Below are 15,050 nucleotides of genomic sequence, written 5' to 3' on the forward strand. Positions count from 1 at the left end.
AAGGTCAGAGCAGAGGAGGGTAAATATATCATGAAATTAATAAAAGATGGCACAAAAAGACAGAGAAAGAGAGGAAAGACACTTTATCTCCACAGAAGGGACATGCAGAGGAAGAAGTCTCATGGCTCTTCTTCAAAATCAAGAAAAAGTTGAGTTTGGTCTTCTTTTGTTTCATTCTTTATAAAGTTCTAATTAGCACAGCCAATTTTGGCTTAAATTTTTTTTCTCACATAACCATGGTACTTTACTTCATCACAATCCCAGTATTAGTATTTTTGGACTTAAAGTCTTAGGCCACATTAATAACACTTATTGTCAGAAGTGCACCAAATGAATTTAATTAATTGTATTCAACCAAATCAGAAGATCTAAATCAGGATTCTGTAGAAGGAGTAAAGGTATATAGAATGTCCATATGCAACCTACAGTAAAAAATGGTACTATAGCCAATGGCACTGTTACAGCAGGAGATCAGAACCACATCATTTATTTAAGGGGTTATGAAATGTTGATTTAAGCATTCACAATACTGGTTCAGATTCTGTCTAGACCTAACATACTCGTCGTAAGTTGTATTTCCAGGTCATTATTCAAATTCTAAATGCCACATACCTGTGGAACACAAGACTGTGGAGCCTATGGGCCCCAGTTCTGAGCGGAAGGTGGGCCCCAGTACGAGGGATATTCTCACTCTGAAGTGATGCTACACCCATGGTTTTAGGCAGCGAGCCGTCCAACTGTCATTTGTACGGTCAATTTTTGGAAAAGACGGCCGGCTACAGGTGTAAACCATCACCTATGAAAAGAAGCCATTACCTTAAAATATTTTTTTTTTTTTTTTTTTTAACAAAGCAAGAAAGTATATTGAATGCATCAGTAAGAATGTCAAGGAGAAAACAAAACATGTTACTGTTGGGATGTAAAATCTATGTCACTTTTGTTTATGAAGTGTCATAGCATCTGTTTGTATAGCATAATTTTTTAAACTTTCTTTCTCAGTAATTGTGCAGCCAGGGTTCCATGTGCTGAATTATGTGCAAAGATGTATAAACTTCGTCCCCACAGATAATCACTGTCATTATTACCACGGTGGATTTCCCCCCTCAGTGGGACCCGTGTGAACTGCTGCCGTTCAGGCTGAGGGGGGCGCACCAAGCCAAAGGATTGTGTTGGGGTCCCTCAGAGGTCACCACGGGTCAGAGCGCAGCGCCTGACAACACGCAGGCACATTTTCACTGGCTTGTTTATGTTTTATGAAACAAACTCATGCAGATTTATTTTATTTTATTGGTTTTTTTTAATGTGCCACTGATTATTTGAATTAAACATGCATACCAGCTGTAACATCCCCGTGGATCAATGTCCATGACGAACATGTAAATAAGAATGATTGGTACTGATGGAATAAGGAAGGATGGAATTGTAAACTACGCAAGTATCTGCAAGATGTCTCGTTTTGGATGCAATATTGATCTGCTGAGAGCATTGGTATTCATAAGAGTCTGAGCCAGGGTGAATTTCTTTATATCGTGGACTGCGTTTAAAGTTTTTCAAGCACTAAAATGAAATGGAATGTTTAAAACTCCAGATTTGTTGTTTTAAGTTCTTTTTTTTTGGGGGGGGGGGGGGGGGGGGGGGGGGTTCTATCTCCGTAAGCCTAGAATTTGTGCAATATCATACTGATATAGAACTTTTTATTGATGTTAAAACCATGTTTTTTTTTTATTAGCCTTCATATTTTGTGAATATACGATGTATTTACAGGTTATCACAGTCGAAATGGGGGAGTTTTGTTTATCCCTTAATGTTGACAGAAAATGTGCAGGGTTGGTGCATGCTGCATGTCCTATGTTTTGCTTTTACATATATTAAGGGAATACTTTTTCTTAATTAATATATTTTGGTATTTAAATAGTGTATTGTATGATTCCAATAATTTTATTTTCTGCTATTTTGGCCAACAGTCAAATAATATCATCTGCTTCACCCTCTTGGCATATACACATGGAAGCAATTCACGGAAAGTTAAGCTTTAAAAAGCACTTTACAGAGTGTGGGTTTAAGCCCTGCGCCTATGCGCAAGACTTATAGATGTCTGGGACAATACTGAGAAAGTTCAAAAGATCTCTCAGTTTTAAACTTTAATGATCATGATGATGATGATGATGTCGTCTTTGTCACTGCCTAAAATGTGCATCCACGTTATTAAATAATGTTATCGATGTTGTTAAAGATGTGCATCAAACGTGCGTTAAAATGTGCCCAAAACGTGATTTGATAGATATTGTAATGAGAAGAAACTCGCGATATCGATGTAATACATGTTTATTTATGCAACCAAATGTCTGTCAGGTCATTTTCCAAGGATAATGTGAACATTTATTTTCCTGCATCGCGCAGTTAAACAACTATTATGCACACGCATCTTGGCTCATTGACGTCGTTCTGACGCACATTTGGCGTTACAGTCAGTCATCAAAAACTTCCAGTATGTAATTCAAGTTGGGGAAAAAAAAGGCTAAACAGTATGGTTCCTCGATTTTTCAAAGGGAAAACACATAAAAAAGTTTTAAAAACTCCACATTCAAGTAATTGGATTTTATGCCCCCGTCCGCTCGCTCGCGCCTTTCTCTCCATGGTGCTCTGAAAACTCTCCAAAAAGCTTCAGATGTCTTGTGAGCTTTTCTTTCTCAATCTCCGCTGCTTTTAATTCTTCGACATCGCTCACAGGATCAAATACACCCAAGCACAGTGAAAGTTTTGAGATTAAAACGTTCTCAGTGGAAAAAAGAAAAGAAAAGAATCGGTGCAAAGTGTTGTGGCGCATGAGAGTTTGAATCTGTGAGAAGGAGCGCACACAATAAACCTGTTGTTAACCTTGCTGTGAAAATATGTTTGAAGAAAACAGCCAATTGTTGTGCGAAATGTATTCAAGTATAAAATAATGCCCTTTGTTTGGGGGGAAAAACTTGAGCAATGTGAGGGTACAAAAGTCCCCTGTGGCATTTACTAGCACCCTTTGTGCTGTTTGCGCTTTGGCGTCTCCACTTGGCGCATTACCCAGGCCCCTTTAAACGCGATTGTTTCTTTCTTTCTAATGACATTTACCGGATCAAAACATGCTGTTAATTCGATCAGAAAGCTTCACCCTTCATAACAATGGCAGTATAATTTCTCCCAAAGTTTGTTAAGTTGACCGAAATTAGGCAAATGAATAGGGGTCTCCAGGCTACCCATCTTGCAGGTGACGGGGAATAATGTGCGTTCACACCAGCTGCATTCTTCTTTATTTCTCCCTTTCTTTCACAGCATTATTAAAATTTAGGCCAATGAAACTATTCATTCGAGTGAATAGACATTTTCTTATAGGATAATAGGATACAAATTGAGCCTCTCCAAAGAGTCTCCAGTGGTGGGTAACCCTCGTGTGCCAGAGGCTGCTGGAGACGCTGGCCTTGACGCAGACGACGCTCGTGTGCCAGGGCTAATCACACACCTGCCGAGGAGTCCAACAAAATAAAGAATGTAAACAAAAAGCTTGCCATCTCTCATAAAAGATGGACGTGTCACCAAGTCGTGTGAGAAACGCCGAGAACAAACGGGGGGACTCCGTCTCCAAAAGATCTCCCCTGAACTTGGCGGAACAGCCTATTAAAGGCTTACTTAATTACTCTAATGACACTGGACAGGCCTTAAAACTCGGACTGAGCTTGGATGAGAGTTAAGATCGCTTGCTGGGATTTGTAAACAGGCGATCGTGTGAGAAACGCGAGTTGGAAGAAAAAGGGTTTCTTTTTACGCCGGCTTTGTTTTCAGTGCGCACAGTGCGCCCCGCCGGATCAGGCGAGCCTAACGCTCAGTTCTTATTTCCCGCCTGGGTTGTTACTATGCAAATAATATTCCAAAAGTAATCACGTGTCCTTTGAACAGCCACGTGGATTAACAAAGCAGGTTTGCCCCCCTGCGAGCCCATGGCTTTGGATTTTTTTTACTATTTCTTTAACTGATCCTAAATGCACACATTTACCCAACGCATGGTTCTAATCCCATGGAATAATTTACACCATGAATGCCGGAGTCCCTTGGTTGGTGCCTTTATAAGGACCAGCTTTTCCCTCAGACTTCAGTCTGCTCCATCTCTGACCAAAGCAACACATCCGTCCAACTTCTTGCTGAACCTTTTTTTAAGAAGTTTGTCAGGAATTCCCCGATGGCATCAAAGATGAAAGACAGAAAGGTATGCACATCGTGTGCGCACTTCATTTTGAGGACTTATTATTTTGGCATCATTGCACATTTAAGTGACTTGATCCATATTTTGGAATTTAACAACTTATTATTTCCTTCTACCATTGTTGACTTACTGCTATTTGGAGTGGTTTAGATGCTATTGTAATCAAAATTCGTAGTGCTCCAGCCTGTTGCGCGCGTTATGACGAATGTGGCGCACCATCAACATGACAGGAAGACTTTGCATTAAGTGGTTAGAACACTTTGAATGGTTATATCACAAACATTTATACTATGTTAGATGCACTGAACCCTACATCACTAACTTTCAAAGGGACTTTATGTCAACATAAAACAAACTGAGCGCACAAGTCTGCTGCGCGCTCTGGGCAGCGTGGCGCGCCGCGCGCAAAAGTTGCAGCGACTCATTTATGGAATATTTTCAGTTGATTTGATCGTTGCATAGAATGTTGGTTGGTGTTTACTGCTACGACCAGGCGATATATGTTCTGCATGTTCTTGTACTCACCCAGACAATGTATATTGTTTCACAGAGAACTCCAATTTCCCACAAAGTCATCGAGAAAAGGAGACGAGACCGCATCAATCGCTGCCTAAACGAGTTGGGGAAAACAGTACCAATGGCACTGGCAAAACAGGTATTCTAAAATTTTGGATGTAGAGTTTGTGCTACAAATATTTAACACAAAAATGCCATTTATTAAGACACATACCAAAAAAAACCCGCAACCTATAAATGCAAATATGCAACACAATACCGTATTTGTCCTGTGAACTGTAATTTATTTACAGCATTTTTTTTTTTTTTAAACATCAGATCTTTTTTTGTGTGTTTTGGTAGAACTCTGGAAAACTGGAGAAAGCCGAGATTTTGGAGATGACTGTTCAATACCTGCGAGCGCTCCACTCAGCTGATTTCCCCCGCGGGAGAGAAAAAGGTCAGAAAACTTTTCATACAGCTCTTATACTTTACGCATTGCAGTACCGTGATGATGCTTGCAAAGTTGAATGCTTTTCAGGCATTGAACGTTTAAACTGTGATTCAGGGTGGCCTTTGTGTACTGTTTTACCACAATCCCAACTTTACGCACAGAAATCAGAACGCAAAGATGCTGCTCTATCATATTTGTTGATCTCTACATGATTATAATAATCGCCACTTTCCTTTATATCAGGTGAACTGCTCGCTGAATTCGCCAACTACTTCCACTACGGATACCACGAGTGTATGAAGAACTTGGTGCACTACCTCACCACAGAGGATAGAGCTGAAACCAAAGACATCAAGTACGCACGGATCCTCGCCTTCTTACAGTCAAAATCCCGTGTGGTCACCGAGCCTGTTTTCGGCTCTGTCGGCACGATGCCGGAGCCGTCGGACTACCTCAGCCAGCTGCACTCCTCCCCGGAGCACCAAAGCCACAGCCCGTCTGAGTCGCTGTACCAGCAGAGCCCACCGGGACACTTCTCATGGCACAGCTCGGCCCGCAGCCCGAGCATCACGTACCCGTCAGTGCCGCTCTCTGCGCACACGCAGCAGCACAGTGGATACTTGTCGCCAGTGCAGGGACTTGATCACCACTATTTCAACTTCATCGGGCACACGCACGCAAACGCGTTCAGTTTGCACAGTGCGCAACACGCCATGTAAAGACATTTGCCATGTTCTTTAATGTTTTCTTTTAATTTATACAATTAGATCATGTATATGTTGTGAATAAAAACCGTATTTCTAACTAAACTTTAATCCAGTTTGTCATCATTTGCAAATGTTTCATTAGCATCAATACAGTAACGTTTGTGAGCCTTCAAAGGGTCTTCAAAATTATAACGAGCAAAGGTTTATCATGCAACTTTGAAAGAAACGATACAGCCACTACTACTACTACTACCACTGCTACTTGTACCACTGCTACTTGTACTACTACTACTACTACTACTACAACTATCACTACTAGCAGTAATATTTCTATTAATATTAAAAAATATAACAAAAAAAGAAAGTGTCTCAAATGAGGATTTGCACCATATTGTTTAAGAAGAAATACTAAAAAACCCAAGTTATACAATTATTGTATGAGGATGTTACTATACTACTACTCTATAATATAATTTTACTCAAGCAAAGTCTGTAGTGAGAATCTTTATTGCAAAGTGAATCATCTGTGGAAAGGAGGCAGAGTTGACACGAACACTTCTTTACTTGATGAAAGCTGTTTAAAGGCTGATTTGTGATTTTGATGGCTAACCCTGCAGGAGGCAGACATGAGCCTGCTCCTCTTGAGGCCACCCGCCTCTTACTTAACCAAACCCACACTTAACAAAACCAAACAATCCCCCTTCCTTTATATTCAATTGTTGCATCCTGTTTTAAGTTAATAAAAGTTTTCAACAGCATAAAGTAACTGTGACTGTGTTTTCAATCAAAAGTTGCAATTTCAGTGCTTTCACAGGGCATTGGATTATTTTCAAAATGGATAAAAGTTGTCTTTTATGAACTTAAGCCAAGTTTTCTGTTTCCATATATTTAGGCAAATGAGGCCCACTCTTCACCAGGATTAAAAAGAGATGCTTTGCTCAAAAGAAAACCAAATCTGGTAAAAAATTTAAATTTTTTTTTAAAAAGTAACTTCTTTTTAAAGGAGAGGAGCAAAAACAACATTACAAAAATCAAAAAAACAAACTAGAATCTGTGTTCAAACATATATATGTTCAAGTTTGTTTGTCCCATTTGTGAAGCATCATCACACTTTTAGTCCCCACTGGAAAGAAGCTTCATGCCTCTGAGAAAAAGATCTAACTTGAGATGTTTTAGGCAAACTTGTATCTGCTGTGTGTGACGACCGCCTCCAAATAAACGCATTAAACTGCATCCAGGCACAGTGTGTCTTTATTTCAGTATGTTGGATTTAAAAAAATAAAAAGTGGTTAAGAAAGATAGAAACTCTATGAACTCAATGTTGTTTTTAACCCAAGGAGCTCCATTGTAGTGCATCTGAAAGGGGAACAATCTGCGAGTCCTTGTGCTTCATCCTTGAGTGATTGCGAAGAAAAATAATCAACACCATGAAATCAAAGTTTCTCTGTGAGAGCAAAGCAAGAAAACCTCTTTTTTTGTTTTTTGTTTTTTGTTTTTTAGTTTGAAGTAAAGCTGAAAACATTCCACATATCACTCCATGTTAATTTAGGCCTCAGTGTCTGGATCTCTTATAGGAATAAAAGCAGAAAGTGTAGATGCCCTCATATGCATGTTCATAGATAAAGAAAATGCAAGAATCATTTTGTGGTGGATGCATGGAGGACGGATGGATGGATAAGCCCACATTAATCGCCTGGATAAACCCACATTAACCAGCCCCTGACCAAAAAAGACGAGCAACAAGAGAGCAAATGAAAGAAATGAAAGACAGTGTCCCCACAGATGGAAAAGTGACAATGCGATAAAAGAGGAAAGTCTTTTGAGGGAATAGTTGGATCCCTACAGCCTCGATATTGGTTTAAATCCTGACTCTAAACAGGGAAAAAGACCGCATGTTCAATCAGATGAGAAAGATTTAACCTCAGCACATCACATGAATAATAATAAATTGAGCAGGAATAAAAACAATCTCCACGCCATTTATTGTCATGTAAAAATGAGCCACAGTGCTAAAGCTCCAGTTGAAGAATGTTTATCTTTGGCATTAATATCACATGCTGAACATTAACAATCCCCTCTTTCAAGAAATTATTCATCACTGAATTTTCAAAGAAAAACACAACCCGACTCAAATGTTGTAGCTTAACATTGATCAGACTGCGATTTGAGTTTATAAAAAGAAAAAATAATATTATTTCATGGTTAATAGGATGCTAACGAAAGTATAGATATTATTAATCAATCTTTATAGACAGCTGTTGGTCAATAACTCTAAGTCAAAAACAAGCAAATTAAAATTTTTAGTTTTGTTTGTTTTCCTGTGAAATGTTATTGTGATTAACTACACTTTAGACCAGTAGTATCAAACTAATTGTTGCTCAGGGCCCAAAATGACACTGATCTCTTTTGGGCCAGACAGGTAAAAAAAAGCATACTAAAAAAAAATCCCAAAATAATAATCCTAAATATTTATAATAAAATAGATCCATCTGATATCCTCTTTGCCACAATGATTGTTTTTGATGTGACTCCCCGGCCATTTCTGCAGCCTGAAGTCTCCATGTCACTCTCACAGTATGGATTTCATGATGAACTAATTTAACAAGCAAAAAAAGTGAGCAAGTTTATACGGCAGCACCGTGCTCCACGGAGTGGCCCCACACGAATACCACCTATGTTGTGATGAGCTCAGTACTCCTGCGACAAACACTGGACAATCCAGCAGCAGCTGTTACTTTTATTGAAAAATCGCCGTTAAAGTCTGCTTTGTAACTTTTACACGATACAAGGACATCTTAGGGGCCGCAATGCACACTTTAGTCTGCCAATTTTTTTTCCTGTGGGCCATACACGTGACACCCTTGGATTAGAAGCACCATGAGAAGTGCATTTTGCATGCTTTGGTGTTACTTCTTAAAGAGCTTCAGCTGTATTTAAAGTAGCTCCACGTCAGGCTGCACCAACGAGACGCTTTCAAACCGCCTGATCTTGATGGAGATTAAATCAACATTGCGGTTGGTTTTCAGTTTTAACTGATATATTATTATTATTGTTAAAATGAAACATTGCTGTTTTGGATTGTGTTCACACGTGACTTCTTCTTTGAATCACACAGCTTCCTGCATCAGATGATGGTTCTAGATTCCAGACTCAGATCCTGAAATTATTTTGATGACAATACATTACGGTGGACAGAGATTAATCTATTGAAAACCTGTATTGTCCGTCACAGGATCAGTTGTTCTTTGGTATGTTCTTAGAAAGTCAAGAGCATAATTAAATGGCATATGTCTTAAAAGTGTTTCACTTTTAAAATGAGGAAACAGCTTTATGTTCCTCTCTAAAGCACTCTTTTTTTATACTCAGTGATGTCCCCAACCTGATTCCAGTTGATTTTCTTATTTAATTTTTTAAAGATGTATTGATGCAGTCAACGCTAATCATGTTAATGAAACGTTCAAATTTCCTACATATTATCGCTTATATTGTGTAAGTTCTGTTCAATAGTGAATAAAATACAGATAAATGAAAATATTAAATGATTTCACACCTTTTTAATTGGAATTTCCCAAACGTTTTGGTTTTAGTTTGAACAGCTTTCTGACAAGTCAACAGAGTGTATAGATAGTTTTGATCCTTTTGTTTCCCTGGAGCTATCACATTATTGTTTCACAAGCCAAAATCACAGTTTGTGTCTTAAACGCTAATTTACATATCCGTAAGCCCCTCCTGTTTGATCTTTGCTCCCAGAGACTCAGTAAAGTCAGGCTCAGCTAAGCTTCCCGGTGTACAACAGAAAATCCCCTGGTGTAGTGTGCAGCGTTTTGAACGTGCGTGTGAAGAAGAGTTACTGTCGCGTTTTGGGAGCGAAGCCAACAAGCTGTGAGAAACCCAACAGCCAGCACCGGTTCATAATCAAAGTGCTCCAGTGGCATCGCATCTCCGCCAGCTCACCTCAGGACGGTCGTCTGATCTGCTGCATGAAAAGACAAGCGACTGAGGGGCGGGTGGGGAGCAGGGGACAGCAGCGGTGAGATGGAGGAAAAAGAGGAAGAGATATTGAAAGAGCGAGTGAGAAAGAAGCAACTGAGAGAGAGAGAGAGAGAGAGAGAAAGAGGGGGAGAGCGAGAGCCTCAGTGTAAGAAAAGGGGGAAAGAGGATGAAGATCATTCCCACAACAGATAGCAGTATCTCACAGGGTTTAAAGGGCCCCCTTTCTGTACAACCCCCCCACCCCCCCACCCCTCTCGTCTCCCTCCCCTCCCTCACCAATAATGCCAAAACTTGGCAGCCGACCCAGCATATGAGCAACAGTTTTCCCATCAGAGAGAAGCAGTCATCCTACTGCCTTGGCACCAGAGTTGTCTGGAGAATGACGGGCACTGTAAGACGACAGCACACACTGAATGGGGGCTGTTCGGTGAAAAAACCACTTGTATCAATGCCTTTTCATTGTCTTGGAGTGATTCTGGTGGGAGCACAACCCCGAGCTGACGCACGGTGTAAAAATCAACCACATGTGATCAGTTAATCAATAAAGAGGATGATCTAAAGACATTTTTGTCAAAATTCATCACACATCCATACATATTTTGGCAAATTTGAAGTGTTTTGTTCACACAAAATGACATGAGGCCAGATATTTTGTTATAGCAGTTTTCACCCCCTGCCAAGGGATGAGGGCTTCACCTTGTTACACTTGGCACAAGCCTCAGTGTGCTCGCCAGCAATGCCATCAGATTATGCAAATCCATTTAGATTTTCTATTCAGCAGTACGACCATTTAGAACTAAGATATTTCAGCCAAAAATGAATAGAGTGATAAAAGAAGCAGTGTTTTAAGGAGGGAGAGCACATGAGGGTCAAAGACATTGCCGATATAAATTGAAACATAATGAATACTGTACAAAATATCCCACTGTGGACCTTCATTTTAGTCACGCCCTTGCTTTGACCGCTCGTTGTGCTTTTCTCTTGTTTTAAAAAGTTTTTCTCATGTCACACACACTCTCCCGAGGCCTGAGACAATATGAGATATGAAGCCGCTGAGCAGCATGGGAACAAGCATACAGGAACCCTGAGTTAAATACACACACACACACACACACACACACACACACACACACACACACACACACACACACACACACACACACACACACACACACACACACACACACACACACATACACACACACAACAAACCCCACAAGAAACAAAAAGAAACAAACTTGGATGAAACCCTTTTGTTATTCATGAGAAAAAAGGGGTGAGCTTGTTAACTTGCACAATTAAGGCATCATTTGCCAAGTGAAAGTGCACTTCTTTGTTTTTGGGGGACAAAAGGTTGAGAGAGAGCGCGATTTGGATGGCTGCTGCATGTTTCACGAGGGTGGGTTTGGTTATCTGGTGTGCCACAACAAGGGGCACTTTTGTCACGAGCACAGACAGTGTGACATTGGAAAGTGCTCGAGATAAATCAGGTAATTTTGCATGGTAGTTAGACAAAGAGAAGCACACATTCCAGTTCCTGTGTGTGTGTCTATGAAGGGAGTTATGTGTAAAAGACAAGGCAATTGTGAGTAATTTCACAAGACGTCTCCAACGGAGCGGCACTATTTCTAATTGAAGGCCTTTTTGTTCAAGATTAATGGCATTAAGTTTAACAACATCAATAAATTATTCATATTTCAAAGAATTTGTTGAATCTATTAAAAAAATAAATAAAGATATACCAACTATTAAATATTTAACGACATATTTAAATGATATATTAGAATTTTTAGACAATCATTTTCTTTTATAGGATTTATTTTTTATACCTGTAGACTAAATGAATTTCTTTACTTCACAGAAAGCAAAATGCAGGACAAAGTCTTCTCAAAATCCAAGTTGATCAATGTAGAACAATGTTCAATTGATCCATTGTTTATTCCGCTTCATCCTGTGCAGGGTGGCGATCGCGCTGAAGTCAATCCCAGCTAACTCCGGCAGGTCACGTCCTGGACCGGGCGCCAGTCCATCACAAGGCAAGATGAATGATTAGGAATTATGAGAAATTGACTTGTCCACATGCTTCCTGCATCTTAATGCAAACACATGACAGTGTTCACTTTCGCGGTGCATCTTGTGTGATCTCTCCACTGACACCACTGTGAATGGACTCTCAGATACGTCAACAGGATTTCTATTGTGACCACTGTATCGATCAGTTCACTCAAAACAAAACAATTTTTTTTTTTTATTTAGTCATTTTTAGCTTTTACGAGGAAATTTATTTTTCTGAACATAATGGCACAATGATATTAATAAATATGTAATTATTATAGATTGAGAAATAAGAAAATCCCAATCGAAGAGAATTTTAAATTACTTAGTAAGGTGGAATTAGTGATGACTCTGTGCAAATGTAAATATAACTATTAACATCAGTTTATACCACTGAAAGTGAAAAACTTGTCTTTGTGTCTATTTGTACTCGGTAAACAGCTCTAAAATTGGAGCAAATAAGCTTGTAAGATAGTTTCTGGTATTTTATCGGTGAAATCCTGTTGAGCTTCAAACTCCTTTAATTTCCAACACATTTAACACGTCTCTCTTTCCTCTCTGCAAGTTTGCTTTGGGACCTCCAGCATCACTCGGGGCTGAATGAGCGGCGCTGTCCTTTCAGCTTCAATCACGCTCGTGCTTGTGAGACTGCATTCACGTGTGAAGGTTTCTTTAAGAAAGCCTTTAAGTTGAAAACGAGGCCGGTGCATTCCTGCCAGAAATCGTTCTCAAACATAACGCTTCAGTGGCGTGTGGAAGATATGAAAACCGACAATGTGAATCAGGAGAATTCAACAGGAGGCTCTTTGGGAATCTGAAAGGCTGTGTGTGTGTGTGTGTGTGTGTGTGTGTGTGTGTGTGTGTGTGTGTGTGTGTGTGTGTGTGTGTGTGTGTGTGTGTGTGTGTGTGTGTGTGTGTGTGTGTGTGTGTGTGTGTGTGTGTGTGTGTATTTGTGATGTGGTCAGATGGTCACAGCAGAGGCACCTGACAAACTTGACGCCCCAGTCGACTCGTCGCAGGAATAAAAAAAAAAAAGAGAAAAAAAAAGAAAAGGGTAAATAAAACCCAGAGGTCCTAATGTGCTCCCTGTGCGCTTGGCTGGACTCATGAGGGGCGAGCATGGTATGTTCACCCCTTTTGTCCGGCAGGATGACGGCCGCTCCTCTGTGTTTAGCTGCTCCTGGGGGCCAGCGTAGGGCCAGTGAGGGGGGACCCCGGGGCTCCACAGGTCACCCTCTGAGGTCACCATCCAAGTAACCAATCAACAGAAAGAACTAAAGCGGAGACGAGATGCCAGAGAGGGTCGAAGACCTCATCTCAAGTGACGGCATGTGCTCAAACTGAATGAGATCCGGCAGGAAAATGTTCTCATGAGAATGTTTTAGTGACTAAACCGAAGGACGTTTTTTTTCTTTCTTCTTCTTCTTTTTTTTTTAAGAGGATTAATTAATCTGAGCTGTTTCTGAGTGATGACATTCCCACACCGAGAAAACATCTGACATAAGATAGCAATTTTCAGATAAAAACACATGATTTTAGTATAAAAAGCTTTTTCAGTTTTTTATTTGGCCTACAGCGGCATGACTGGTTAAAAATCAGTGGTCATCCTGGTTGGCGGGTGACGCAGTCATAACCTCTCTGACCTCAACGTGACCTTCACAGCAGGACACCCATGTTTGACACCGAGAACACCACGCAGAATCACAACACAGACGGACTTTCAACAACAACCACATGCAGCAGCCAACAAAAACATGGCTCAGCTCGGTGAGGCCTCCTGAGCCGCCATGGAAACAGTTCCCCAGATATATTTGTACAGAGCTGCTGGTTCTAACACATAGATTTAGCAACGGCTGCACAATGAAATGCTTAAATTAAAAAGTGAATAGTTCCGGAGGTTTATTTCTGCTCCGACAACATATGCCTCGAAAGGTTTGATGCACTTTTTAAACTGTGATTGTGGTAATCGTGGTTTATGATTGCAAAGCCGAAAAAATTGTTGATCTGATGAAATGCATGAAATATACTGTGCATACATACATACATACATATGCCATATAAACAAAACTTGAAATAATACCTTTTTGTGTAGTAAACATAAAGCATCCTTTTTTTTTTTTTTACTGTTTGAAGATATGAACTGTATTATTGTTTTCATTGTTTTGAGATGTATTTATGCTTTGGCTTCTTCAATTACACCAACAAGAGCTTTGTGGCTTATTGTTTCAAATATGAGGACAGTGTGTAAAAGAGAGGTGAAAAAAATTAAAAGATGGGGATAAAATTAAAAAAGAATCCATTCTTAACTCAATATTGTGCAATGTGGTGATAAACAGTCTTCAAACAAAGGCGACGTCTCCATGACTTTACAACGTTTTCTGCGTTACAGTGTCAAAACACACTGAAGCACTTATTTATATATCATTGAAAGGCTTTATGTTTATCTTAAAATGACATTAAATTTAGATGCTTTCAACATTTCAAGACAGCGTGAGGTTATAAAAAAATAAATGAATATCTCATGGTTTATCCACACGAAACATGTAATTGGTGACTATTTTGTTTCTTTCGTTTTAATTTGTATTATTAGGGTGTTTTTTTTGCTGTGTTTTATTTATTTATTTTTTACTAAACTTATGAATGAAATTCTCTTACAGACTTTGGGGTAACATACTTGAATCACTGACCTTAAAGATATATTTTCTTTAACGAAGGATATTTGCATCACCCCTGGCTGCCAAGATCATTTACTTTTGCTTCTTTGATTGATTTCTGTCTGGTCGCTGCTCTGAATTGGCAGCAGTGTGGAACCAACCACACACAAAGGACTGTTTTTATGCCCAACATTAGCACCTATTAAGAAAACAAACAAGGCCTTGAGAGTGCATCATTCAGAGGTATCTGCTGCACTCAGACTTGGCAGCTCTCCCTACCAACTTGCCAAAAACGGGGGTGACTCTCAAGCTTCCCTATGTGGGGCGCAAACTATTCAAAGCAAAAACTGAACTGATTCTGTTGATAAAATTAAATCTGGTTTGGTACCAGAGTCTGATCTCAACAAAACAATTCTTTTACAGTGAATCTATACTGTTTATTTGAAATAAAAAATATG

At 39.7% G+C, this 15,050-nt stretch overlaps 1 protein-coding gene across 1 annotated transcript; it reads left to right on the forward strand.

Annotated features, from left to right (window-relative positions):
* Window positions 1-4,100: 4,100 nt before the first annotated feature.
* helt (helt bHLH transcription factor) lies at window positions 4,101-5,902 on the forward strand (the record flags this gene model as incomplete). Its single annotated transcript, XM_080494362.1, has 4 exons — window positions 4,101-4,237; window positions 4,785-4,889; window positions 5,093-5,189; window positions 5,427-5,902. The coding sequence occupies exons 1-4, from the start codon at window positions 4,211-4,213 to the stop codon at window positions 5,900-5,902; spliced, it is 705 nt and encodes a 234-aa protein (XP_080350488.1). The 5' UTR covers window positions 4,101-4,210.
* Between the last annotated feature and the right edge of the window lie 9,148 nt (window positions 5,903-15,050).

This window comes from Blennius ocellaris, assembly GCF_963422515.1.
Source record: "Blennius ocellaris genome assembly, chromosome: 3".
NCBI lineage: Eukaryota > Metazoa > Chordata > Actinopteri > Blenniiformes > Blenniidae > Blennius > Blennius ocellaris.